A 15,797-nucleotide genomic window follows, 5' to 3' on the forward strand; every position below is an offset into this window, starting at 1 on the left:
AAAGGGAGGTGATAAAGGGAAAGAAAAGGAGTAAGTTTTCTTCTTTTATCTCTTAAAATTGTCTGCTGTTACTTTTTGAACTCATAGTGACTTTAGAGGGGTTTATTTAGATAAACAGCCTCCTCTCCCACACCCTTTTTTCTTTTAGAAAGAAAGACATTGTAAAAAGGATTAGAGAACTTTTTATCATTTGGGAAGAAAATGAAAAGATTAGGGAAGAACATTTATATAATTATTATAACTTGAATAATATGTTTTCATTTTATAACTGGGTCAGCTCTTACCTGAACAATCTCAAGGATGTTTATTGTATATTGTATCATTTATTTCCACAAGTCTGTAGGCCATCAACTAAAGTAAAAATCTTTTTATTATTCAGATTTTTATTGTGGCATTTATATTTAAATAATTTCTTCTTTGTAACAATTTTCTTCTTGCAATCAAAATAAAATGTTGCATGATTTTACATATAGGCCACTGGGTAAAACAAAACATATGCCTCAGATGTAAAGAAAAACACTTTCTGCTCAATTTTAGATTTATGTTGTACATAAAAGGTGCCTCACATGGCAAAAATTTTAATTTTAGTTGTATAATAAAATTTTAAGGGGCAACTTGACTCATAGAATCATTTGGCAGATATTGAATGAACACTGGTTAGATATTGTGGAGGGATGGATCTGGAGGGAGAGTCCAGAGATGGATGTAAATATTTTCTTCGTTTAGGGAGCATAAACTGAAGTTGAGAAGATAGTTACATATAAAAAAATTATCCCAGAATCCTTAGAACTGGAAGACCCATTCAAACCCTGGAAGTTAGTTGAATAACGATCCTAGGAGCTTGGTAATTTGCCTGCAAAATTTGTCCACCAGGTTAGCTGCATCTCTATACCAATAGTGGCATGCTTTCATGCTCTGGGATTCTGAGTTAAGCGTGAGTAATGTTCTGTTTGCTAGTAGGGTAGGACTATACCTAACTGACGTAGAAGAATCAGGAAATTAGGAGCAAATAGCAAACTTGATTATAGAATAGAAGTAGCAACAGGTATATGGCCAGAATCAGATACAAGGACACTGTCTTGAGATCCACTAAGTATAAGTCAAGTAGGCATGAGACTCAAAACTGAGTAGTCAGTCAGACAAGAAGGATAGCAGCAAGGTGTGGTGCAGCCTAACTTGCTTTAAGAAGTTGTCCTGTCACTTATGGCATATTCCAACCACCATATGAGTGGGCTACCTGGACACAGCCCACTTTTGAGCTGTTCAAACCAATCTAGATCTCTTTTACTTCATGATTTCTCTATTTGTTCTTTGGTTACACCTTTCCATGCCCTTAGGATTTTAATTCTTCTTGGCCACCACTTTGACTCCAGCAGAGCTCTCTGTCTTAGCAGTGATTTTCTTCCCTGATTCTGTGTGGCTCAGTTTACACCACTGCTGATGTTATTTTCATCTGGCTCACATTGGCCTTGCTAGCAGAATAGAATGGCTGGGATATTCTGCCGTTGCTTTGGAGAAGTGTAAGTTGACCCTATGGTCCTTAGACTTGGCTTATGTAATGCTAATGATAGAAACTGCTACTCTGGAAACTGATTGTGGGAAACTGCTTGTGGTAAACTGCTTGAACCAGCTGAGAAGCCTAAAATGGAACTATTGACCATACATTCATTGGACCCTTTCTATTCATCATGTAGAATTCAACCTATTTGCACTTATGTTCCCAGAATCTTTCAGAGTGAGACCTGATGATTGCTGCTGTTTTGATCTGTTTCTTAAGTGTCCCTAAAAGATAGAGACCCGAGTTCTTTTCCTATTCATAACACCATATTCTTTATAACGGATGTCCTGAAAAAGACAAATTACCTTATCTGCCCAAATATAAAATACAATTTTAGTTCCCAGTCATTCCTCAGAAAAGAGGGAATTGCCTTTATTTGAGTCTTTGAGTTATTCTCAGATTATTAGACATTATTTTGAGTATAAAATGTAAAATATTATTTGAGGAAAACATGTTAGCCTAAAATTACCATTGTCAGCATTAGTTTGGGCTATTTCCCTTGATAAACCTGTGATGTAATCAATCATGCCCCCTCCCCTCCATAGAGGTTGGGCCTGGGACTCAAAGTTTCAACCCTCTAATCACAACATTGATTCCCCTGGAAACCAATCCTCATCTTGAGGCTATGTAGGTGCCCCCAGCCACCAGTCAACTTATTAGAATACAAAAGATACTCTTATCACTCTAGTGATTCCAAGGATTTTAGGATTTATGTCAGTAAATGAGACAAAGACCAAATACATATTTCACAATATTATAAGGACAAATGAAGAAAACAACTATCTCAATATTGAATGGCTTTGCACAACAGCTCACTGAATGCATTCTATTTGGATCCAAAAGTGGCTGGGCGTGGTGGCTCATGCCTGTAATCCCAACACTTTGGGAGGCCGAGGTGGGCGGATCACCTAAGGTCAGGAGTTCAAGACCAGCCTGACCAACATGGTGAAACCCTGTCTCTACTAAGAATGCAAAAATTAGTTAGGCATAGTGGCACATGTCTGTAATCCCAGCTACTTGGGAGGCTGAGGCAGGAGACTCACTTCAACCTGGGAGGCAGAGGTTGCAGTGAGCCGAGATCATGCCATTGCACATCAGCCTGGGCGACAAGAGCAAAACTCCATCTCAAAAAAGCAAAACAAAACAAAAGAAAGCAAAAAAACAAAAGTGCCATATCTCACATTAGAGGGTAATAATGGTCATGTGTTACTATGTACAAGAGACATCTAGCAGGGAGCCTCTCTTGGCTGACTCTAGTCTGAACTGTTGCGCCTGATCTGTACCTCATCCTATCCTTCTCAGCTGTCTTGGCCACTTGCTTTGTTTTTGATTAATTCATTATGCTGTCTATATCCTTCTTAATTTGATGCACATATTTGATTTCCTGGCTACCTTGATGAACTTTCTGCTGCATTACTGCCTCTCTATCCACAGGGCATCTCTGGAGTACCTTGGTAACTCCAATTTCTAGACTAACTGAGTCTACCCTGCTGAAATCCTTTGAGTTTGGAGCCTGAAAGAGAACTGAGAAACTTTTACCAAAGGTAGGGTTACCATGAAGCTAATAAAGCTTAAGTTCAGGGTTCTACATCTGCATAGGATCCTGGGATATTCTGGGAATTTAGAATGTTCTAGATGGGGAGAGACAGCCAGGTTATGGTCAGGAAGGTCAGGAAACATTTCTATATAAGCATTTCTGTTCAGAGAGTTCTCAGAGAAGGAATGTGAGTCTCTAAGCCTCCAGAAATTTATGGTAATTTCTTTTCGTGTTCTAAGTAAATATTTACTTTTGTACCTAAGTTTTCATTTATAATTTGGTATTCTTATTTTAAGAGATGACCACTCAAATTGTATATGCTTCAGGCCACACAAAATCTGGATCCACCACTGGATTTTACTAAATGAGATGCTTGGGTGTTTTGCTAGTTCTTATTTCCCTACACTTAGTAAAATATAATTTATACAACAGTAAGTAGAATCTAGAGCCTCCCCAAATCATTCTAAAATCATTGCTTTCGTGGCTCCTTTACAAGAGAACTGGAACTGTCACCAAACCAAACTGGATCTGTTTGCCTGCACAGATGAGTTTGCCTTCACACACAATGGAAAGCCAAGCACTGAAGCACCAGATTTTTACACTGAGAAAGGTTTATTGCAAGTCGACTGACAAGGAGACAGAAGGAAACGCTCAAATCTGTCTTCCCAAGCTGACTGGATCCTGCCATGGAGTCATGCCAGGACTTGATCTGATTGGATCCTGAATCCTGCCATGCAGTATCCACCTCTTAATTCAGTCCTTACTCCTTAGTCCAAGCACTTAGGTTCTGCCCATTTGGTTCATCTTCATGTTCAGGTTATGTGACCTTCAAACTGGGGGTCCAACAGCAACTGAAAAACAGCCCATAGCTTCGTTACATAAAAGTTTACCAGATTGGTCTAATGCAGTTCCAAATCGCCCCTTTATTATGTCCATTCCTCAGTATTGAGGGAAAAGGGGTGACAACCACTCTAGCTAGTTCCTGCTGGTTAGATAGTAGACCTTGGTTAGAGAAATGAAATTGTTTAGTGCTCAGGATTATGTTTCAGAAGAAGTTACTTCAACCCAGTTCTAGGACAAAGGAATAAAGAGTTAGCAACCTGAACATTATTTGTTTCAGAGAACAAGGGAAAGAAGTCTCAGATTTTATAGCAAAAGTTCACACCCAGGTTCCCAATCAGTTCTCTTTGTGCAAATGAAGGACTGAAACTTGTAACTTGCTTAGTTCTGATTGATTGATACAGCTCAACTCTGATTGACTGGTTCAAGTGAGCCCCAAAGGTTCTATAGATTAAAATGTGTGAGTTTTGGAAGAAGAGTATGGGTATAACTTGTAGTCAGCAAATGGCTACATGGCTCTATTTAAAATTTAGGCTCAGTCAGCTACTCAGGATCCATCTTGAAGGACTGGCTCAAACCTGTTGGCAGATAGCATTGCATCCCATCATGGTGCCAGAGTGGTTGACTACCTGCTCCAGGTCCATCTGGTCCCTTGTAGAGATCCTTGAGGCAGGACAGTGGCCAATTGAACGACTAGAGTCTTTTACTTATGAGAGGCACTCAAATGTGTGCTAAATTTGAACCAAAGTCTCTTGGGTTAAGTTGGTTCCTGTTTCCAGCTAAAATGAGTTTAAAGTCTTAAGGATTGAGTCGGCACAATCCTAGTGGGAGTCGCTTGCAGACAGCTGTTAAAATAGGCTAGAACAATTTTAAAGAGCAGCCAAATGCTTAGCCCAAATATGAGGAGGATCATTAAGACTTGTAGGGTGAAACACAGAAGGAATCTTATACCAGGGTTAAGCCAGCTGAAAACGTCTGGACATTGGAAATTCCACCCAATAAGTCCAGCCAGGAGTCTTTCTGAAGGTGTTCCTTTCAGAGATTTGGCTAACATTATAACCTCAGATGTTCCCAATTCACCTGAGTGGTAGTATTTACCCAGATACAGCAGCAAGTATTAGCAATAGCAGAAACACCACCCTGTGCAGTGAGGTGTTAATCTAAAGCAGTGTGGTTGTCTAGGATCACACAAGCAAGGGAGTCTAGGGGAATCTCTGTTGTGCCCTGATGGCATAAGTGGTGAAGCAGGCAGCGCTATTAACAGTGCAGAAAAGTTTCTGACCATTCCAAACAGAACCTAGTCCAAACCAGGACCTCAGAAACCTTCCTGTGCAGCTCCTTCACTAGAGTTAATCCCTTTCAGCAAATCACATCTGTGAGTGTCCTCCAACTATAATCCATGGGGTCATTGTCAGTGTTGGCGTGTGCCTCAAGACTCTCAGGTAGCTCTTGGAGAGCAGGAGGCGTAGAATTAGTGAAACTGACTGAATAGATGGGAATTTGCATAAGGTCTATCTGTGGCCAGATCTCCTGGTGAGGACAACTCAAGTATTATTTTCCCCTTTTTTGGGAGAAGGATATGTGGGCCTGACAGGTTTCTAAGAAGTCTTTTCCCAGGAGGTGAATGGGGGCTGAACAGACAAAAACAAACAAACAAACAAACCAAAAAAAACAATGTGGTTTCTCCTGATTGGATGAATTCAGAACTCCAGAGAGAGGGTGTTGAATGCCCAACAAGGTTAAAAAAGACTAAAGAAAGGGCCTAGGGCCAAGGCAGGCTAAATGCCACTCAGATCTTTGTTATTGGGCTTTTATTATTCTGTTGGTCTGTTCCACCACCCCAGTGGATGTTAATAGGCCAAATTTTATAAACATTTTGAATAATTTGCCCTGTAAAATGAGTTCCTTAGTCACCGTGAAGCTCTTAAGAGACTTCCCAGGTTGATATAATTTTTCCAGTGAGGCTTAACTACTGCCATTGTTGTGACCTATCAAGAAGAAGGTGTTAACCCAGTTTGAAAACATGCAAATCATAATTAGTACGTGCTGGTTTCCTTGTGAGGCAGGGAGCTAAATAAAATCTTGTTGCCATACTTTAAAGGGACCACTCAGCAATGGGAAGTGGCCCATGGAGGCATGCAACAGTTTTCCAGTAGTGTATTGTGGACAAATTTTACACAGATACCAAAGTCATGAACAACCTTGAAGGCATACCTGACATCTTTATAAATACTGGCTGTTTTACCTTTGGCTAAAAGACATGACCTAGTAAGTGCATGCAGTTCCACTTATTAGGCAGACTTGGCCTTAGGAAAGGTAAGTAAAGTGGCAGGATCGGGCAAGTTATTACACCAGGTGATGGTAAGATGAGGATAGAAAGAGAACCTTATGGGTCAGGCGTGGTGGCTCATGCTTGTAATCCCAGCACTTTGGGAGGGCGAGGCGGGTGGATTACCTGAGGTGGTGAGTTTGAGACCAGCCTGACCAACATGGAGAAACCCCATCTCTACTAACATTACAAAATTAGCTGGGCATGGTGGTGCATGCCTGTAATCCCAGCTATTTGGGAGGCTGAGGGAGAATCTCTTGAACCCGGGAGGCAGAGGTTGCAGTGAGCCGAGATGGCGCCATTGCACTCCAGCCTGGGCAACAGAGTAAAACTCCATCTCAAAAAAAAAAAAGAAAAAGAAAGAAAGAGAACCTCATCATTTGCTAGCTGGCTTGTGATGTGACTTGAAGAGAGCTGTGACAGAGTATGGAATGGAGATAGTGAGAGGTAGCCCCATAACTATCTTCTCTATGGCTTTTACAAGGAAGAGACAGCATCAACTGCTCTGAGACAAGGGGTCATAGTATCCTAAAGGTCTAGTTTGTCCCCAATTCTGATATTACACTAGTAATATCAGATTTAAAAAGGGGAAATCCCCTGAATGTCCTCAGAGCATCCCTAGTCTGGATTGTGAAAAGAGTGCTGAGGGACTCCATTGGGATTTAGTTATAACCAACTATTGGAGGAACTTAGGAAGATTCAGTCCAATCTACAGATAGATAACAAGGACTTGAAGACAGTGCACAGAGTTACAATCTAATAACAGATGTACTTTTGCTTTCCTTAGAAGCATAACTTTTTCTCTCCACAGTGATCATCTAAGAAATCTCAGATTTAGAATCTTTTGCAGCTGGGAAGCCAAACCGAGGCAGGTTTTTGGAGTTTACTTACAGTCTTAAGGTTCTTGGGCCTGCCAGGAAGTGACAGTTTTCATTCACTCCCTGAAAAGCTGGGAACTCCTGAAGCCAGGCATTTTATTCACATTCTTAAATATGACATTTCAGTCCAAACCTTAGTAATATAACCAATGTTTCCCATTGCATCTTGCTTATAAAGAGAGAGCACATTTTTTTTTTTTCCCTGAGACGGGGTCTTGCTGTCTTACCCAGGCTGGAGTGCAGTGGCGAGCTCTTGACTCACTGCAACCTCTGCCCCCCAGGTTTAAGCAATTCTCCTGCGTCAGTCTCCAGAGTAACTGGGATTACAGGCGTGTGCCACCATGCCTGGCTAATTTTTTGTATTTTGTTTTTTAGTAGAGATGGGGTTTCACCAAGTTGGCCAGGCTAGTCTGTGAACTCCTGACCTCGTGATCCACCCTCCTTGGCCTCCCAGAATGCTGGAATTACAGGCATGAGCCACTGTGCCCGGCTGAGAGAGCAGATTTTTTACTGAACTTACATTACATACAAATAAGAATACTCATTAATGGTTTCTAAATTTTGTAGGAATCAAGTTGTGAGAAAAAGCAAATGCTCCCACCCTTGTTCACAAAGGATATGTTATCAAATTATTGCAAACTCTAAATAACTTATGACAGAAAATTTCCTAAGTCTAGAAAACAAAACATTTAAGTCATAACAATTAAGTTATGACTTAACAATTAAGACTTAAAAATTAAGTCTTAACAATTACTTCATGTAGTTTTGTTTTGCTCAGTCTTAATTAATAATTTTGGACTATAGCCAATTGCAAGTGCTTCCAGAGAAAAATTTGAGATACTAACTGTGGATAACAAAAATTCAGAACAGCCACAGTCAAAGATCTGATGAGAGTTTGTAACTAACAAAGAAATCTAGGTATTTCGGTAGCATATAACTAATTTCACATCATGACATATACCCCAACATATCCGAATTTTAGGAATCTTATACAATTTTGGAATAACTTTTAATAGCACATTTACACAAATATGACTTAAAGGAAATTCAACAGCATTCCTTATTTGACAGTGCTTCCCATATTATTTACCAAATAAGCTTAATCATTTAAAATCTCTGTAAGATGAGAGATGCACCCTTTGAGGCTCTCCAGGGGGCCCACCTGTAAAATGTCGAAGTTAATTTTAGGCCAAGAAGCTTGATTTAGGATTTGGATCCTGGGAGAACCTACCAAAGACATCAAAAAGTTCAAAGTACTTCCTTCAACAGAATCGTAGGTCACTGCCAAATAGTAGTTACTCATTTAACCAGAGTGACAATCAAAAGACTTCAAAAGCAATACAGAAAGTTACATGAATGTAAAAACCTTAACTCTTTTAAACCTCAGTCTTCCTAAGCAATCTTTGTTTCCTAGGCCAGTTACTTTGAGCAGGGGAATACATTTAGTAACAGCATAGGAAGTCCTGGTTACATGAAATAATTCAGACATTTAAGGCCTGGTTACATGAAACAGTGCAGACATATAAAACTACAGAACCAATTTATACTGGGATAAAATATTGCTTTTCTAGACCTTCAAGATAAACCTGAAACCAGAGAAACTAGACAGTTCTCAGGAAGAAATGGGGCAGAAAGAGAAACTTATTTGTAATTCAGAGAATGGCTATTAAAGAAACAGACTTCAGAATTAATAATCAAAACCTCTTGCAGTCTTACCAAGAGCAAATTGATGTCTTAAGACACTCTTGTTATTTTAACATAGAGGGCCAAAATTATAAGTTCTGTGCTTTAATATCAACATTCACTGCCTAGAAAGACTTTTTAAAATTTCTTTTAATTATAGCCAACTTATTCACACCCCAAGTTTCTTTCTTAAAATTTCTATTTATTAACCTTTTCATGACTTACTCAGACCATCTATGACATGCTTGGACTTTCTACCTTTCCCTATAATTCTCTTTCTTAAATAACCAGTCATTTTACTTTAGGACAAAGATTTACTACACATGATTCTTTCTTATACAATATTATTCTCTTTTCTTTATATCCATAACTTTCTTACATGTCTCTCTCCCCTTACTACTAGTTCCTTTTTATCTTGTTTCTGTTTCCTTTCTAAATCCATATTGTGAAGCTTCTTTTAAATAACCTCCAAATTTGACAAAATAATTTTTTTCTCACTGAAGAACATATTTTATGTGTTTCTTCTAATTTTTTCTCATTAAAAACACACCTGGCCAGGTGCAGTGCCTGATGCCTGTAATCCCAACAGTTTGGGAGGCTGAGGCAGGCATATCACGAGGTTAGGAGTTCAAGACCAGCCTGAGCAAGATGGTGAATCCCCATCTCTACTAAAAGTACAAAAATTAGCTGGGCATGGTGGTGGGTGCCTGAAATCTCAGCTACTCAGGAGGCTGAGACCAGAGAATTGCTTGAACCTGGGAGGCGGAGGTTGCAGTGAGCTGAGATTGCGCCGCTGCACTCCAGCCTGGGCGACAGAGCAAGACTCTGTCTCAAACAAACAAACAAACAAACAAGAAACACCTTTTGGCACAGTTCATTTGAAGAATTATAAATTAGAATTTTTAACTCTTAGTAACCTTAAATTTTATTAAAAACATAGAAATCTTGCTGGGTGTGGTGGCTTACACCTGTAATCCCAGCACTTTGGGAGGCCAAGGTAGGCATATCACCTGAGATCAGGAGTTTGAGACCAGCCTGGCCAACATGGTGAAACCCTGTCTCTACTAAAAATAGAAAAACATTAGCCAATTGTGATGGCGGGCACCTGTCATCCCAGCTACTGGGGAGGCAAGAGGATGGTTTGAACCTGGGAGACGAGGTTGCAGTGAGCCAAGATTGTGCCACTGCGCTCCAGCCTGGGCGACAGAGTGAGACTCCGTCTAAAAAACAAACAAACAAACAAAAATAAACATAGAAATCTTGAATTGCCTATTGCATATCAGTCTTTTATAAATAAGAACCATTTTATAATTATTAGAAAAACATGTTTTCCTATAGCATAATTTTTAGAGACCAAACATATTTAGTCTTTCTATTAAATTTAAGAAGTCAAGGAGAGACCTAATTTTGGTCCTTTCATGGCCACCATTTTGTCACCAAACCAATTGGGTCAGTTTGCCTGTGCACAATGGAAATCCAAACACCAGAGCACCAGGATTTTACATTGAGAAAGGTTTATTGTGAGTCAGCTAACAAGGAGACAGAAGGAAATGCTCAAATCCGTCTCCCTGAACTGGGGGCTGGTCAGCTTTTATAAGCATAGGGTAATGAGGTGTGATCTTATTATATCTTGCAACGAGGTGATGCCAGGAAGCATGATCTGATTGGATCCTGCCATGGGGTATGCCAGGGCTCAATCTGATTGGATTCTGGATCCTGCCATGTGGTGTCCACCTCCTAATTCAGTACTTACTTCTCAGTCTGAGCACTAGATTCTGTGTGGTCATTTGCTTGGTTTATTAGCAAGCCTTCATAGAAAGCCTACTGTGTGTGATGAAGGTACTGGCCCAGGTGTTTTTCAGGTACATTAAATTCAATTCAGAGTCATTTGAAATGAATTGCCTTAACTGTGAAGTATTTTTTGTTCCTTGGATCCTTAATAGCAGTTCTTTTTTTTTTTTTTTTTCTCTGAGACAGAGTCTTGCTGTCACCCAGGGTGGAATGCAGTGGCGCAGCCTTGGCTTGCTGCAACCTCTGCCTCCCGGGTTCAAGAGATTCTCATGCCTCAGCTTCCCAAGTAGCTGGGACTACAGACACCCACCACCAGGCCCAGCTAATTGTTGTATTTTTAGCAGAGACAGGGTTTCACCATGTTGGCTAGGCTGGTCTCAAACTCCTGACCTCAAGTGATACGTGTGCCTTGGCCTCCCAAAGTGCTGGAATTACAGGCATGAGCCACCACACCTGGCCAATAGCAGTTTTCTTTAAAGAAATAAGAAATTGAAAGTAACATGATAAATATGAGTAAGTGCCAGGGAAAAACAATGATAAATTATTGGCACCAGTCATTTGATGTTCTCTGAAACCCAGAGACGTGTCAGTCTGCCGGTGCTAGGAGTTTTAGTGCCAAGAATATAAAAGGAAAATGATCCTTCATCTTTTGGGGTAAGTTTTGTCAACCTGAAGTAATCAAAAGGATCAGAATCCAGTTTTAAAGAGTTTATTAACGTGAAAGGCTAGGAACGGCCATCCAGGAAACACAGACTCCAGAGAAATGGAGTCAGCACTCTGAAGTTAAAAGTTAAGGTCTTGCATATAGGAAGAAAACAAAGAAATTTAACAGGATCACAACATTTTCTATATAAGACTGATTTATGAGTTATAACAATTTAGTTACAGTTTGTTTTCTTTTTCCCTATGGCTTGTTTTCTTTAGAGCTGGTTTTCATTTCCTTTCCAATTTAAGAATATATTTAATATTCTATCTTAAGACAATGTGATAGTCATGAAGTCATGAAGTCTTTGTATGAGAAAGGTTAAGAGGGAAGTTAATGTATAAGGAAAATCAACAGAGAAGAGGGAAGGAACCTTCCCTGACACCCTTTATTCATTTTACAAAACATTGAAACATTGTAGGTAAGGAAGAAGGCTAATCTGTAATCAGAGAAACAGAGTTATAGCTTTCTAGGTTACATTTGCCTGTCATGTGACTCAGGCCTCATGATCACATTTCTTTAAGGGCTCAAAATAATGTAAAGCTCCAGCAGCTTAGATTTTCAATTATTTTATTTCACAGTTTCATAGATGGAGTTCATGGGTAGTCTCAGGGTAACTATTTTTCAAGCCAAAGAACCCTGTATTGAGAATGAATTCATTATGTTCATCATTTCATCAGTCTATTAAAGTATGTCATTATGTCAATATCAAGTACATGTGTTTGGGAAATTAGGATTCCTAAAAAACAAATCAACATATAATGTCAGATACTGAGGAATGTTTTGAAGAAAAACACGATGTCAGGGAAGGAGAGAGTTTAATGGTTATGGGAATGCTATTTTATAAAGGCTATACTGGCTTTTTTGCTATTGCTTGAATGTAGCAAATATATTCCTATTTTAGGGCCTTTGCACTTATTATGGCTTCTGGCTGGAGTGCTTTCCTTCAGATATTTGCATCAGTTGTTTTCTCAGTTTATTCAGGAGTCTGACCACCCTGTCTAAAGTAGCACCTTCCACCATTCAATTCTTTCTCCTTACTCTACACCGTCTGACCTTGGAGACCAAAGAGATTCAAATAAATTCTTTGATAAATCCTTTGCTGTCTGAACTCTTCATACTTGCTATCTGAAATTTGGTAATTGAAGAGATTTTCTAAAATATTTATTCTTATTTGATCTGGATATCTAAATCAGGGACCAAATAATTTTGTATAGTAAGGCAGGGGTTCCCAACCCTTAGCCCACAGACCAGTACCAGACCACGGTCTATTAGGAACTGACTGCACAGCAAGAGGTGAACAATGGGTTAGTGAATGAAGCTGAGCTCTGCCTCCTGTCAGATCAGCAGTGGCATTAGATTCTCATATGAGCACGGACCCTATTGTGAGGGATCTAGGTTGCACACTCCTTGTGAAAATCTAATGATAAATGTAAATCGCTTGAATCATCCTGAAACCGTCCCCTGCCCCCATCCATGGAAAAATTGTCTTCCACAAAATGGTCCCTGGTGCCAAAAAGGTTGTGGACTGCTGTAGTAAGGGATACCTGTAGTTTTCTTCACAGCACTTATTACTTCCTGATTTGTTTGTCTGTCTATCTGTCTATCTATCTTTCTGCATGTCTCCTTCACTAAATTGTCAGTTCCATCATGGTTGTGATTTTATTATGTTTATTGCTCTATTACCATCACCTGGAACAATGGCTGGCACCCAGTCAATTCTCAATTCATGTGTGTTGAATAGATGTGCTGACATATGAATGAATCTGTTTGACCCAATATCATCTACACTTTTTATTTTAAAAGTATGATTATAGGCCAGGCACGGTGACTCATGCCTGTAATCCCAGCACTTTGGGAGACCAAAGTGGGAGGATCACTTGAGCCTAGGAGTTTAAGACCAGCTTGGCAACATGGCGAAACCCTGTCTCTACAAAAAATACAAAAATTGGCCAGGCATGGTGGCACACGTCTATAGTCCCAGCTATTAGGGAGGCTGAGGTGGGAGGATCACTTCAGCCCAGGAGGTTGAGGCTGTAGTGAGCTGTGAGCATGCCACTGCATTCCAGCCTGGGTGATAGAGCGAGACCCTGTCACAAAAATGAATAAATAAATAAATAAGTAAAAGCATGATTATATGGAAAGGACATATTACATGTTATTAAGTTTTAAGGAGCACAATATGAAATTATATACAGTTTCCACTTAGGTTTAAAAAAATCAAGCCTTTGCATGTGTTCATTTAGCCATTCATTCCTTGAAAGAAAACGTCTTGAGCGTCTCCTGTTACCGTTTTATAGGAAGACAGATCATGAAACAACAGTAAATGAATGATAACCTTCTCTTCACTCACTGCTCTCTAGCCATATTGATCTTTCAATTTCTCAAAGTTAGCAAGCTCTTTTCTGTGCACATTTTACTGTCTTCACAGGGCTTCTTGTATTATAAAGCTGGTGATTATGTATTTATGAGGATAGTTATCTGCCTGATATCTCTGTCTCTGTATTGTAACTTCTGTGAGGGCAGGAATCATGATACCATTTAATCGTCATTACCTAGCTCAATGCCCAATACATAGTAGGTATTCAGTAAACATTTCTTGGGCAAATGAATGAACAGGTGATTAGGGGAAGTATGTAGTAGAAACACTTTAATGAGAGTTAGTGGAGCTTTCCCCAAAGAAATGAATTTTAAGCTGGGATCTGAAGAATGAGGAGAAATTAGGAAGTGAAGAAGAACAGGCAGAGTGTTCTGGAGCTTAAGCTTAGATATTATCCTAAAGGCAAGAGAAGAGTTTTAAACAAAATGTAGCACTATCAAACTTCCATTTTTCAGTGTTGTTAGGAACAGACTAGATAGGCAGTGCTGGAGCCAGAGAGGCTGGTTGGGAGGCTTTAATAATAATAGATGGTGGTGGCCTCACTTGGGTTCTTGGCAGTGGAGAAAGAGAGAAGTGGGTGTGTTTGAGAGATTTTTAGAAGGCAGAATAACTGATTGGGGATAGTGAAGGAAAAGGAAGAGTTATTATGATTCCACGTTTCTGCTTTACAATTGAGAAGATCCTTGGGCCATTAATGGAGACTAGGGACTCAGAAGGAAGAAGTATCTGAGGAGTAAAGAACCTGAGGTACCCTTGAGACCTATCTAAATGAAGGCTGAGCAGTAAGGACTTGGTTATATAGGTGAATATTCTGGGTATAAATAAATGCCTTGAAAGAAAGAATCAAAATGTTAATAATATTGGGACTCAAGTTATATTACATTTTTTATTATTAAGTTTTGGTTTTCATTATTAGTGTATTTTTGTGAAGGAAATATAATAAACTTAAAAAAATTATATTAGCATGGGAAATGCCAAATTTAAAAAAAGGTGACAAAAAGCTAATATCTTCTTTAGGCAAAATGTGGGCTACACCCAGTAAAAATAAGTGAATGGTCCTGAATAGAAGCCTACTGAGAAGTGAGTTCAACATTATTAACGTGTGTGTATGCGGATGAGTCATCTGGAAATTTAAACTTGCCATTCAAAGAAGGCCTCCTAGTGGAAGGGCCTGTCATTTATTCATCCATGTATCCTTAGGACTCAGCACAGTGCCTTGTACCTAGCAATGGCTCAAGCGATAGCTATGATTTTATATTTGTTATTAACACATTAATTTTGTTTACATCACTATTCAACATTGAATTTTTATACAATGATATAATCTATGTCATCTTTTTAGGTAGACTGGGGTCAACTGGACTACTTAGTTGTAGACATGCCACCAGGAACTGGAGATGTGCAGTTATCAGTTTCACAGAATATTCCTATAACAGGTAAATCTTCAAAGTTTAAAGTAATTTGTACTTTTTTTGATGTGTTGTTATTGCTATACCAAAAAACAAACTCCATGTTAGGCAAATATTTTGCCTTAAAAATATTCATTCACTTATAAATTTTTCATTAGAGATCAGAAGCATAAATTATTCAAAATATTACCAGAATAAGTATATTTATAAAACCCTGACACTTTTGTTACTAGGAAGAGTGAAGTCTGTGGTTCTTGTTCTTGGGAGAAAGAATTTGTCCAAGAGACAATTTTAGCAAAAAGAACAGAGAATTTATTGAAGAAAGTACATGCCAAGAAAGGAGCAGGCTGGAAAAACAGCAATAGTAGCAGCAAGGGTTCAGTAGTAGCAGCAAGGGTTAAGTAGTAGCAGAGACAGTATGCTCTGAAAGAGGAGGCAGAATGGGCTGCTGGAAAGAAAATGAGCCAGCAGCCCTGAGAGTTCAACATTGCCGTTTTCATTGTGTTGGACTCTTTCTTTAAGTTCCTGCCTGTCTCAAGTCTCTGCCATTGTCTTTGGCTAGTTTCCCACTTCTGCTTTAAGTCCCTACCTTGTCCCTGACTAGTTCTTGCCACAGTTTTGTAGGATTCTCTTACTCTGAGTTGATGCACATGTGTGTGCCCAGTGTTGGATATGAAGTCTACTTAATG

General features: G+C 39.3%; 1 protein-coding gene across 13 annotated transcripts in view; it reads left to right on the forward strand.

Moving 5' to 3' along the window:
• NUBPL (NUBP iron-sulfur cluster assembly factor, mitochondrial) overlaps nucleotides 1–15,797 on the forward strand; it is a 290,038-nt gene that overhangs the window by 205,954 nt on the left and 68,287 nt on the right. For 11 of the 13 annotated variants that reach the window (XM_522815.7, XM_009427629.4, XM_054666450.2 and 8 more), the window contains one exon: nucleotides 15,042–15,135. The exons of 1 other annotated variant lie outside the window; for it this stretch is intronic. In XM_522815.7, coding sequence (XP_522815.2) covers nucleotides 15,042–15,135 — 94 coding nt within the window. Of the gene's footprint in view, nucleotides 1–2,992; nucleotides 3,103–15,041; nucleotides 15,136–15,797 lie in introns of those variants that run through there. One more of the 13 variants, XM_009427631.5, reaches the window with a different exon arrangement.

This window comes from Pan troglodytes, chromosome 15, assembly GCF_028858775.2.
Source record: "Pan troglodytes isolate AG18354 chromosome 15, NHGRI_mPanTro3-v2.0_pri, whole genome shotgun sequence".
In the NCBI taxonomy this organism is placed as follows: domain Eukaryota; kingdom Metazoa; phylum Chordata; class Mammalia; order Primates; family Hominidae; genus Pan; species Pan troglodytes.